This window comes from Oryctolagus cuniculus, chromosome 3 (assembly GCF_964237555.1).
Source record: "Oryctolagus cuniculus chromosome 3, mOryCun1.1, whole genome shotgun sequence".
NCBI lineage: Eukaryota > Metazoa > Chordata > Mammalia > Lagomorpha > Leporidae > Oryctolagus > Oryctolagus cuniculus.
In genome coordinates, this window is record NC_091434.1 from 117,454,510 (window position 1) to 117,466,690 (window position 12,181).

Here is a 12,181-nt window from a genome sequence, read left to right on the forward strand (position 1 = left end):
CGGGCTCCCGGCTGCCTTGTGTCACTCATTCCCCTGGAAGGCCCCGCCCAAAGCCCTTCATTCACATTCTAGCCACTTGAGGGTCGACCTCGGCCTCCGACACAAATCTGATCTTGTGCTAGAAACCCTGGGTGGCTTCCTGCTGCTGCGGGAGGGGCTCCAAGCTCCCTGGCTTGCCCCGCGGGCCCTGCGCTCATTCCAGCTGTGTTCATTCAGGTGGGCCCAACCACCTTGCCTCCCTTTGCCTTGGCCAGTGGCCTTTGGCTTTGGAAAAATTCAAGCACAATGACCTTGTACATTTTGGAGCGCACCTTGAGGAGGCGCCATTTGCCTAACAGGGAAATCTCTCCCAAACATTGACCTCAGCCAGCAGTTCCTGCCCGTGCAGCGCCTTTGTGCTGGCTTCCATTGCAGGACATCATTCCCGGAGTCATGCATTGGAAGAAGTTCCAGTCCCCGCTGCTGGTGCTCCCCTCCCTTCTGGATGGGTCTAAGCTGGAGGTGACGCAGAGGTAAGCTGAGGCCCGGCTGTCTCACAGTGGGGGCGGGGGTTTACCCAGCTCACAGAGGCAGATGCCAACATGTCAAGTCATGCCTGTAAAACTTGGCGGGGGAGAGGGAGATGGCAGATGTCTGGTGTAGTAGCTAAGCCACTGGGTAGGATGCCCACATCTCATATTGGAATGTGGGTTCAAGTCCCAGCTCCTCTTCCCGTTCCAGCTTCCCGTTACTGCGTATCCCGGGAGGCAGCAGGTGATGGCTCAAGTGGTTGGGTCCCTGCCAGCCATGCGGGAGCCTGGATTGACTTCTGAGCTCCTGGCTTTGACCTGGCCCAGCCCTGGCTGTTTCAGACATTTGGAGAGTGAACCAGTGAATGAAAGATCTCTGTCTCTCTGTCTTTCTGTCTCTGTCTCTGAGCATGAGGGCAGTTTGCTCTTCAGAAAATACGGTGATGTGGAACTGATTTTCCTATTCTGAATTTACCTTAATGGAAGTGCTTTTCACAAAAGTAACGTCCCCCGTGGCTGATTGGCAACGCCCCAGTAAAAGTTGGCAACCAATCTGGTTAATTCCACTGAAATGTTCAGGGTCAATTTTTAGATTTTCTGAATTTCTGACATTAGCCTTATGCACTCTCCATGTCCAATTCTAAGGGCTTCTCAGACCAAGCCTGTAGTTGGTTGTGGGCTCGTGGCCACCCTGAGACACAGAGCAAGTGCGCGAGAAAACTGGGGGACAAGAGGACTCTTGGAGTGGCCCTGCTTCTGCTGCTTTGCCTGCGTAAGATCCCTCCAGAGCCCTAAGGCATCGAACAGCCCGGAGCCATTTATTTAGCCAGGTCCTGACCCGTGGGGATGCCTTGCATTCAGTGGCCATATAACCATGCAGCTACTTGCAAAAGTTCATGAAAAAAATGCATATTACCAAAAAATACATAGACTTCAAAAATCTTTTGCACCCAAACAAACTTTTCTTTCAGCTCCATTTTCCCACCAACTTGTTGAAGTGCTCTCATACGGCTGATTGGCTGGCGAGCAAACAAGGCTAGCGTCCCACAACACATTGTCATCAGCTGTCACCTTGAGTGCACATCTTCTGGCCCAGAGTGAGGTCTGAGCCCAGTTGCGGGGCCAAGAACAGCCAGGAAACCTGAGCCCTGCCGCCAGCCGGAATCAGAGGGGGAGTGGGTGCTGCTGTAACTGTCCCCCTGCCCCAACTCCCACTAGTGCGCCTGCGTGCCTGACTCAGGAACGCGAGGCTCTCACCAGGAGACCCACTTAAGGACGCCCGCCTCACGCCCTGCAGGGCCGTGTGACCTCAGCAGAGCTGCTCAGTCGCCCGTCCGTGCCTCTCCCCTTGTCACTAGGGATTGGGCATGTTGTGCCCGGGCTGCTCAGATGTGACATTTCATTTTAGTAACAGTACGAAAGCTACCCCAGGCACACTCCCCGGCCACCTGCCTCTCCCCAGGTGTTTGACAGGAGACGGGCGGCACCCACTTTGGGACCCTGGGGCCTTCCTCTCACTTGGTCAGTGCCAGCAGGGAAAACTCTTCCTAAATGAGGCCGAGTGCAAGCTGTTCTTCCAGAAACTTCTCCGTGTGATATTCCTTTTGGGGTCATTTCCTTAGTGCTTCTCTGCCACCCTCCTTTGCCTAGAGGTTAGCAGGAGAGAAAAAGCACCCGGTGGGGCCAGCATTGTGGTGCAGTGGGCTAAGCTGCTGTCTGATGCTGGCATCTCTTAGGAGTGCCAGTTGGAGTCCCAGCTGGCTGCCCCGCTTCCAATCCAGCTCCCTGCTACCGAGCCGGGGAAAGCTGTGGAAGATGACCCAAGTGTTTGGGTCCCTGCCACCCCATAAGAAACTCAGATGTAATTCCTGGCTCTGCTTCAGCCTGGCCCAGACCTGGCCATTGCAGCCATTTGGGGACTAAACCAGCAGATGGAAGACCTCTCACTCTCTCTATCACTCTGCCTTTCAAGTAAATAAGTAAATCTTAAAACAACAACAACAAAAAGCACCCAGTATATAAGGTGGGCATTTTGCCTAGTAGGGAAGACACTGATAAGGACACCCTTGTCCCACACCCCAGCCCGGTGCAGGCATTTAGGGAGTGAAACAGCAGATGGGATGGATGGGTGGATGGGTGGATGGGTGGATGGATGGAAAGATAGATAGATAGATAGATAGATAGATAACGTTTCTCCCTGTTGTCTCACTGTTTCTCAAATAAATCAATATATTAAAAAAAAAAAAGCTCAAATATGCACATAGGATTTGGGATATGATGGGCCCTCAAACGTATTAGCTCCTTTCTTAGTAATTCATCTATACCTTGTTCACCTGCTCCACCTCAGAATAAACCCAGCCTGTTCTTAGTGCATCTCCAGAATCAGTGGCACTGTAGCAAGAGAGCAAGTTGTGGCCCCACACAGAGCCAGCCCATTAGCCAGCGGCCAGCTGACTCACTTGGGTTCTTCCTTTCCTTCCCTCCCTCCCCTACTGTTCCCCTCCCTCCCCCACCCCACCCCACCCCCGCACCCTGGTCCGTCCTCCCTGCTCTCCCTCCTGTCTTGCTTTCTGCTTCTCTTTCTTCTCCCTTTGCTGTAATTATGGAGTCTGGGCCAAGTACGATTTGTTTCCATTTGAATTCACCTTCTGATCTGGTTTCCTTCCTCATTGGTTTAATTTGATCTTTATAAAATATCAGACACTAACTAGTTTCCCAAACACAGAACTACACAAAAAGACACCCCTGGGGAAGCATCTCTCTCTCTCTCCCCCAACTCCCTCCCCTCTTGCTCTTGTAGGTAACCGGCCAGATCTGCTAATTTGCCTTTGCCTGTCTCTGTTTGTGGTGCTTAGCAGAATCAGTGGATTTTTCTTCTTTCCCCTTCTTTCTTGTATAAAATGTGACACTGTGGAGAGGCTTTTTTGATTTGCTTTTTTCACCCGGTGGTATCTCCTTTCATCACTCTGTCAGTTCACACCTGTATTCCTCCTGTTTTCGTCCATCTGCAAACACCATGGTGCCAGACTTTTCACAGCCAATCTCCATAATGGACCAACAGGTGCATTTTTTAAAAAAGATTTATTTATGTATTAGGAAAGCAGAGTTAGAAGAAAAATAAGAAGGAGAAGAGGAAGAGGAGGAGGAAGAAGAAAAAGGGGGTGGGGTGGGAGCACTTCCATCTGCAGGTTCACTCCCCAAATAGCTGCAACAACCAGGGCTGAGCCAGGCTGAAGCCAGGAGCCTGGAGCTCCATCCGGGTCTTCCATGTGAGTGGCAGGGGCGCAAGTACTGGGGCCATCTCCCACTGCTTTCCCAGGTGCATTAGCAAGGAGTTGGATCGGAAGTGGAGCAGCTGGGACTCCAGCGGGCACTCCTATGGGATGCTGACGTGGCAAGCAGCGGCTTTACCTGCTGCACCGCAGTAGTGGCCCTGAACAGGTGCTTTTTGGCACAAGAATAAAACAAAAGTAAGAGTCTTTGCTCAAAGCACAGGCAACAGAGCCCTCGGTGACTCTGGTTTCCCAATCCCTGCCCCGGCCTTCCCCACAGCCTGCAGCGTCACACTCGGCACGAAGGCCAGCTCCCTCCATGGGTGCCCGGGTTCTCACCCTTGCCCCTGCGTGAGACAGCACTCTGGATCTCCCAGGCTTCTAGAGATTTCTCCCATAGCCCTGTTGGAAATGCTTATCCACTGAGATCCTTTGTCCTGTTCTCTTTTTTTTTTTTTTTTTTTTTTTTTTTTTTTTTTTTTTTTTGACAGGCAGAGTGGACAGTGAGAGAGAGAGACAGAGAGAAAGGTCTTCCTTTTGCTGTTGGTTCACCCTCCAATGGCCGCCGCAGCTGGCGCGCTGCGGCCGGCGCACCGCGCTGATCCGATGGCAGGAGCCAGGTACTTATCCTGGTCTCCCATGGGGTGCAGGGCCCAAGTACTTGGGCCATCCTCCACTGCACTCCCTGGCCACAGCAGAGAGCTGGCCTGGAAGAGGGGCAACCGGGACAGAATCTGGTGCCCCGACCAGGACTAGAACCCAGTGTGCCGGCGCCACAAGGCAAAGGATTAACCTAGTGAGCCGCGGCGCTGGCCATGTCCTGTTCTCTTTGCCATTGCACAAGTCCATCCTTTATTCCTTCATCTCACTTGGAAGGCCTCTAAGGAAGCAGTTGGGACCAGAAGAGCAATGCTCATTCCATCTTTAAACAGTCTGCTGCCAGCTTTTGCTATAGGAATGTTTTTTCTCCCATCTCTTCTCATTTAATACCCAGGAGCTCTCACACTGAAGCTCTAAAGTTATAATACCAAACAGTATGTGAGGGCTTGGGAGGAAAATTTTGCAGTTGAACAAAATGACCAAGAAGAGCAGAAAGGTGGGGGAAAGAATTCTGAGTGCCAAGATGGAACCACCTAAATCGCCCCACCAGGAAATGAAATTTTTGGCACTACCAGCAGCAAGTTCTGTTTCTACACCCCAGAAGAGGTCTCATCCAGCCCCCTTCTTCTGGGGTTGTGGGGTGCCTGGCGCGGCCTCTGCCCATGCCTCTCAGGAAGCAGGGGTGGGCTTCAGGGGACAGGGAAGACAGAGCCAGAGAGGCCTCAACAGTGGCAACATAAGAATGCTTTGGAAGATTCTGCAGGGGCTGGGCAACTGGCCGAGCGTCTGCCCGTGCCCCATAGCAGAGGACCAGTCCCAGCTCCAGTTCCTGACACTTCCTGCTAGCGCAGACCCCGGGAGGCAGAAATGATGGCTCAAGTGGCCTGAGTTGCAGCCCCCCACGTGGGAGCCCTAGATGGAGTTCCCAGCTTCCGGTTTGGGCCTGGTCCAGTCCCAGCCATTGCAGGCATTTGAGCAGTGAAACAGGCTCTCACTCGCTCTCTGTGTCTCTAATAATTTTTTACAAAGCACCTTACGTAAAGACCTCAGGATGGCTAAGGTGGTCGTTCACGCTGGGCCGCTTGTGTGACTCTCCCACAGCTCCGACGCCTTCAACTCGGTGATGCTCCCTGTGGATGTCCCCACCCCACTGGACGCGTTACCAGATGAAGACAGACTGGAGACCAGCGAGCGGTAGGGCTTTTGCCTCTGTTCTCTACCATGATCTCTTTTCCAGAATGATGCACCCGGCCATGAGCGGGTTCGGAAGTGCCTGAGCCGGCCATCCAGCCACACCACGCCCTGGTTAAATTCCCGATGGAGGTTGGGCAGTCCCCAGGGCTGCCGCTGGCTCCCTTAAGTGCCCCAGGAGCTCTAGGGAAGGAAGAGCAGAGGTGGTGCTAATGGGCTTGGGAGGTTTCCAAGGTCGTGTGCACTGGGGTGGAGAGGGTTTGAACGGACAAAAAGAAAGAGGAGCCCACGGGCTCACACTGTGGCAAAGTGGCTTACGCCGCCACTTGCAGCACCGCCAGCATTCCCACATCAGAGTGCCGGCTGCTCCACTTCTGATCCAGCTCCCTACTAATGTGCCTGGGAAAACAGCAGAAGATGGCCCAAAGTGCTGGGGTCCCTGTCACTTGTGCGGGAGATGCTAATTATATTCCAGGCTCTAGCTTTGGCCTGGCCCAGCCTGGTCTGTTACAACTATTTGAGAAGTGAGGGAGTCTCTCTCTCTCTCTCTCTCTCTCTCTCTCTCTCTCTCTCTCTCCCCCTCTCTCTCCCTCTCTGCCTTTCAAATACATAAAAAGAAATCTTAAAAGGAATATAAGCTCCGAAATAAGCCTCTTAGATTTGAGTTTACAAAGCAGCATCCATGAGCCAGTGAAGGTTCCAGAGGTCTTCAAGAAGTTCATGGAAAATTCATTTGAAAAACCTGTGCATGGATCTCACTTGACTTTTAATTCTGTTTCTCCAGTTTTTTACAAGGCGCCATACTTACCACCAGACAAAAGTAACACCCACCTTTCTAGTTTAATTAGCCAATATAACATTGTTTTCCACATCTTCATCTTTCATTCAAACCAGATCGTGATGGGGCAGGCATTGTGACACAGCAGGTTAAGCCACCAATTGACGCTGGCTTCCCTTACCGGAGTGTTGGTTCAAGTCCCGGCTGCTCCACTTCTGATCCAGCCCCCTGCTAATGCGCCTGGGAAGACGGGAAGATGACCCAAGTGCTTGGGCGGCTATCACCCATGTGGGAGACCAGGATGGAGTTCCTGGCTCCTGGCTTCAGCCTGGCCCAGCAACTGAGGAGTGAACCAGTAGATGAAAGATCTCTATCTCTTTCTCTCTCTGATGCTCTGCCTTTCACATAGCAAATCTTTTTACAAAATTAGATCCCGTGAGAATGGCTGTGGAGAGCAGGAGAGGCTGTGCAGTGTAGTGAGAAGGGGTACAGGCTGCAGGTTCAAACCCCCACCCTGCCACTCACTGTCAGTATATCCGGGCAGATGACATCACCTCTCAACACCTCCGTATTCTCTCTTCTAAAACAGAATAGCCCCAGGACGCATCTCCTGGGGGACTGTGAAGGCAAAGGAGTGAATCCGTGCACCATGTGCAGTCTGGCTCCCAGCATGTAGCAAGGGCATGGGGCCATGAGCAATGACCCAAGAACCTGAAACCCCACTGTGGTAGTCAGCCTTTCGGTACCACAAGGACATAGCTAAGACGAGCTACTCCCAAAGGAAAGGGGGCTGATTTGGGCTGCTGGTTTAGCTGAGCACCTGGCGAGGCCTGGGGATGACGATGGTGGAGCGGGGGAGGAAAGGGCCAGTCAGTCAGCCTGGAAGAGCGTGGTCTCTGATCACCATTCGGGCCAGGCGCCTCGTCCCCTGCCTGCCCACCCATCCCTGCATCTGGTTCTGCTTCCTGCCCCATCGGGCAATTACAGGGCCTTGCTTTGCCTGCGCGTGAGGAAGAGGAAGTGCGCCCCGTCTGTCTGTGGCCAGGTGACTTAGTTCCTGTCGCTTTCTATAGGACCCCATGCGGCACCCTTTCTGTGACATCTGCAGGGTTCTTCGGTGCAGTCTGTGAGACGGAACTCAGGCTCAGTGAATCAGGCAAAGCGCAGGCAGGCATCAAGAATCAACAGAAGCTTAGGGCTCAGCAGGGGCTGGGCCCCAAGGCCCAGGGAAGCCCCGGATGAGTGCAGTCTTGGCTGGACGTCGGCGTCACACTGCAGCCGAGGGCCCCTGAAAGCACTCCGCTGCAGGTTTCACACCCTGGGCGTCACGGGGCTCACTGTCCTGGGAGTGCCAAGGACACGGCCTGGTGGTTCTGGACGCTTCCTTCTTAGCTCAGGTGGTGGCACTCCTGCTGCTTCCTGCTCAAGGGTGGCAAACAAGAGGGGGCAGGGCCGGCTCAGTCAAGGCCATCTGGGGACTGTCCTCTCCGGCAGCCTGCTTGCTGATTCGCACTCCTGGCCTCGGTAGTTGAAAACGTTCCTGTTCTCAAGCATTCCAGGCTTGCATGTTCTAAGTTGCACTGTCAGGTGCGATGGAGCGAAGCAGTCCTGAGAGCCTAGGCACTGGTGGCAGTTAGGTGAAGACCCCCGCCCGCCCGCTGAGTGATCACAGGGCCTGGTCTACGGCTTGCCTGGCCAGGCCGCGGGGTCTTCCAGGCTGCGTCTGGGGAAACCCCGGTATTTGTGGCTCCCTGCGTCCATTGCTTCCTCTCACACCTACTCTTAGCACATTTTTCCGTGCATATAAGCAATGATGAAACCCCAACTATCTGAGCCGTTATGTCCGCTTCTTCATGACCTGTCCACTGCGGTGGCACTCGAATGTCTAGTCCAGCTCTGGAAAGGGAGTGCCTTCTCTTCACACCAGCTGCCTAAGGGTGTTTCCACAAGGGGGTTGGTGGTGTGGAACACACTGGCTTCAGGTTCCCAGGGAACAAGTCCCAGGTGGCCCAGCCCACGAGGAACAGTAACGTATCAGGAGCTGTCAGAACGAAGGAGGAAAACGATGCTGATGGGGAGGACGGGAGCGCAACCTCATCGCACGCCCTGGCGCGCTCTTGCCTTGGTCCGTCCTGGAAGCGTAGCCGGTTAAGTGAGTGTGGCAGACTGCTGCGGCAAGTCGTGATGCAGAGGGTGAAGCTGCCACCTGCAGCCCCAGCACCCCATGTTATTATGCCAATTCAAGCCCTAGCTGTTCCACTTCCAATCTAACTTGCTGCTAATGCGCCTGGGAAAGCAGTGGAAGATGGCCCAAGTGCTTGGACCCCTGCCACTCATAAGAGAGACCTGGATAGAGTTCCAAGCTCCTAGCTTTGGCCTGGACCAGCCCCAGCTGTTGTGGTCATTGGCAGATTGAACCAGCAGATGGGAGATGCCTCTGTGTCTCTCTATCTCTCTTTCTCAATAAATCTTTCTTTTTTTAAAAAAAAAAAAATACATTGCTTTTTCCTTTTAAAGAACATAGAGTTGTTGCAACCAGAGTTTAAATGTCCCAGCCTCTCTTGCAGTTAAGTCCTCCTGTTGGCTTGGGACGTTAACACACGGGAGAGATCTCCTGAGCCTCGGACTCTTCTAAGCAGCCACACCTGTGCCCTGCATACTCTTCCCGCCCCGACCCCCTGCACTTTGCTCCTGGAGAGACCCAAAGAGGCAGTGACCCAGCCTTAGCCACCCAACAGCGAAGCTCCAGGCCACAGGTTGGCCAACTGAGGCCCACAGACAGCCACTGCCTCTCATTTAAGTATCTTCTGTGCTTGCTTTCACACCACCACAGCAGGGCTGAGTGTCCTAACAGAGACCACAGGACCCACGGAGTCTGCATAGAACAAAGACTGCTGACGCTTGTTCTAATAGAAATGTGCAGAAAGACAAAAATCGTCTCCAGAGAGTATTTAGACATGTGTTGATTGCTTCCTTTTAAAGCCAGCGTAGATTCTCTGTTGTTGTTGGCTATTGATTTCCACCCTAGTTCCACTTTGGCAAGAGAATGTCCCATGAGTGATCTCCAGCTTTGGAAATAACTCGGGCTTTCTCTACAGCCCAAGATGTGGTCATTTTTGGGCAACGTTCCCTCCGTGCTTGAATATGAAATCAGTAACCCCATTTTTAAAAATTTTTTTCTCCTCTGGCTATAAATAACCATTGCTGCTGTTGCTTCTTCGAAGAAAGCAATTTATCAGTCTTACGCTTCTTTGAACACAGACTTAACAAAAGGAGATGGAGCTAGTGTTGAAAGCCACGAGGATTGCATAACTGCTTAACCATCACAGCATTAACTTCTCTTTTCGCATTGGGAGGGAGGGCAGCTCCCACTACACTTCCTCTGTTGTTTTGCAGCGAGCTCTGTGAACAGAACATCGAGGTTATGCTGACTCCGGAAATGATCAAGGCAGAATTCCCTTTGCTGGACCACAAGGACACCAAGAAGGAGAAGTAAGTACTCGGCCTTGTGCCTCCTCCTTGAGAGGTGGCCTGGGGTCAGATTTGTCCAGCCACGTGCAGCTCGGAGCATTGTGGCACCGTGGGATGCCCGCATCCCATATCCAAGTGCCAGTTCGAGTCCTGGCTAGTCTGCTTCCAACCCAGCTTCCTGCTAATATGAAGCACGTGATGGCTCAAGTGCTTGGGCCCCTGCCACCCACATGGGAGACCCAGATGGAGTTCCAAGACCTGGCTTTGGCCTGGCCCAAACCCTGCTGTTGCAGGCATTTGGGGAGTGAACTCCTCCAGTTTTCACTGGCTGTGCTGGGCATTGGTGAGTGACTTGCATGCGTTTTTTTAATAAAGATTTATTTATGTATTTATTTGAAAGGCAGAGTGACAAAGAGAGAGATAGACAGAGATCCATCCTCTGCTTCCCTCCCCTCAAATGGCCACAACAGCTGGGGCTGGCCCAGGCTGCAGCCAGGAACCAGGAGCTCCATGTGGGTCTCCCACGTGGGTGGCAAGGACCCAAGGACTTAGGATGCTAAGGCCCCAAAGACATCGGAAGCTGAGCTGGAACTGACACTCAGATACGGGATGCCGGCATCCCCAGCAGCCTCTTTTTTTTTTTTTTTTTTTTTGGAAGAGGGGCAACCGGGACAGAATCCGGCGCCCTGACCAGGACTAGAACCCGGTGTGCCGGTGCTGCAGGCAGAGGATTAGCCTATTGAGCTGCAGCGCCGGCCCCCAGTAGCCTCTTAACCCACAGCACCGCAGTGCCCTCCCCAGCTTGCATGTTCTACTCAGTGCCTTCATGCAGCCCTGTGCTCTTTGATACACAGAGAGATAAAGGACCAAGCGCAGCCAGCAGAGAAGCTGGGGGAAAGGGTACTGGAGGAGGTGAAGACTATGAGGAGCAAAGCCCTCAGCGCATACCTGATTCTAGAGTGACAGCTACCGAGAGGCCAGCTCCTCTCCTTCACTCTCCACGCCCACAGCAGCCCTTAGACCCCTTTACATCCCTGGCATGTTTGCAATTAAAGTTCTCTAGAGGAAAAAAATGAAATGTGGATGATGCATATATATTTTAATTGAACGATGACTTTTCTTTTGAAAAATAAAATGTCATGAGTATAATGGAACTGTTGGAAGCTTCTTTCAAAATAATTATTGATTGATTTGAAAGTCAGAGTTACAGAGAGAGAGAGGGAGAGACAGCAAGAGAGAGATCTTCCATCCACTGGTTCACTGCCCAGATGACCCTATCCTGGGCCAAGCTGAAGCTAGGAGCCAGGAGCTTCATCTGGGTCTCCCATCTGGGTGCAGGGATCCAAGTATTTGAGCCATCTGCTGCTGCTTTCCCAGGCGCATTAGCAGGGAGCTGGATTGGAAGTGGAACAGATGGAACTTGAACCAGTGCCCATACGGGATGCCAGTATTGCAGGCAGTGGCTTAACCCAATGCACCCCAGCGCTGGCCCCCTGTTGGAAGATTCTTGGTGCAAGGTTCAGGGTTGGAACCCTTCCTGAGCAAGGCCTGAGCCTCCGTGAGGACAGACTGAGAGCCAGGTGCTGACGACTGTTTCCCGGGGTCTTTTGGGGGTTGTGGTGCCCGGGGCACAGAACCAGCATAGCCCGCTTTGCTTTGGTGACCACTTCAGAAGAGCAGCACTGGCGAGGGCCACCATGAAGTGCCTGGAGCTGTCAGAACGGTGTGCAAACCACTGGAAAATGGCCCTCTGGGAACTCCCAGGAGCACGAGGGGCAGGGGCGCTTGCAAAGTGGCCAGGAGGCCTGCTGAACACGGTTCAGTGAGCAGCGAGGCTTTTGGCTGTGTTTGTCACCTCGACCCTGTCCACAGGCACAGGCCGGTCAGGCTGACGCATCTCAGTTTGGTTATAACAACCCATCGTTATCCTGCTGTATCTGGATGTGTTCTCTTCACTTGCTTTTTATATGTATAAGTATATACAAAATATATTTAAGAATATGCATGCAGCTATGCAAATACACATTCACGTGTATACACACACAAGAGGACTTAAAATTTTTCACAGGAAATGGAATTAAAAGATCAATTCATTTTGGTGCAAAAAAAATTGAAATACATGCATACGTTGGGTCTTCAAAAGGTCTGTGGAAAATGCACATTGTGGAAAAGGTACATTATATGAAAACTATGCATAGACCAAAAATTTTTGCAGCAAAAGAAAAACTTTTTAATTCCATTTTCTCCACACACTGTTGAAGTACCTTCATATATATATTTATATATATCTTTAGAATCAGTTAGTCTGGGACTCCATCAGCCCTTCCCTTTCACCCACAAGTGGCACCAGGGGACCAGGA

At 52.3% G+C, this 12,181-nt stretch overlaps 1 protein-coding gene across 3 annotated transcripts in view; it reads left to right on the top strand.

Annotated features, from left to right (window-relative positions):
* The window catches only part of CFAP221 (cilia and flagella associated protein 221), a 90,125-nt gene extending 79,150 nt beyond the window's left edge, over positions 1-10,975 (top strand). For 2 of the 3 annotated variants that reach the window (XM_070071560.1, XM_051848749.2), the window contains 4 exons: positions 415-512; positions 5,483-5,575; positions 9,747-9,842; positions 10,654-10,975. In XM_070071560.1, the coding sequence (XP_069927661.1) occupies positions 415-512; positions 5,483-5,575; positions 9,747-9,842; positions 10,654-10,897 (531 nt within the window). In that variant the 3' untranslated portion in view covers positions 10,898-10,975. The remainder of the gene's footprint in view (positions 1-414; positions 513-5,482; positions 5,576-9,746; positions 9,843-10,653) is intronic. The other variant, XM_002712377.5, reaches the window with a different exon arrangement.
* The last annotated feature ends 1,206 nt before the right edge of the window (positions 10,976-12,181 follow it).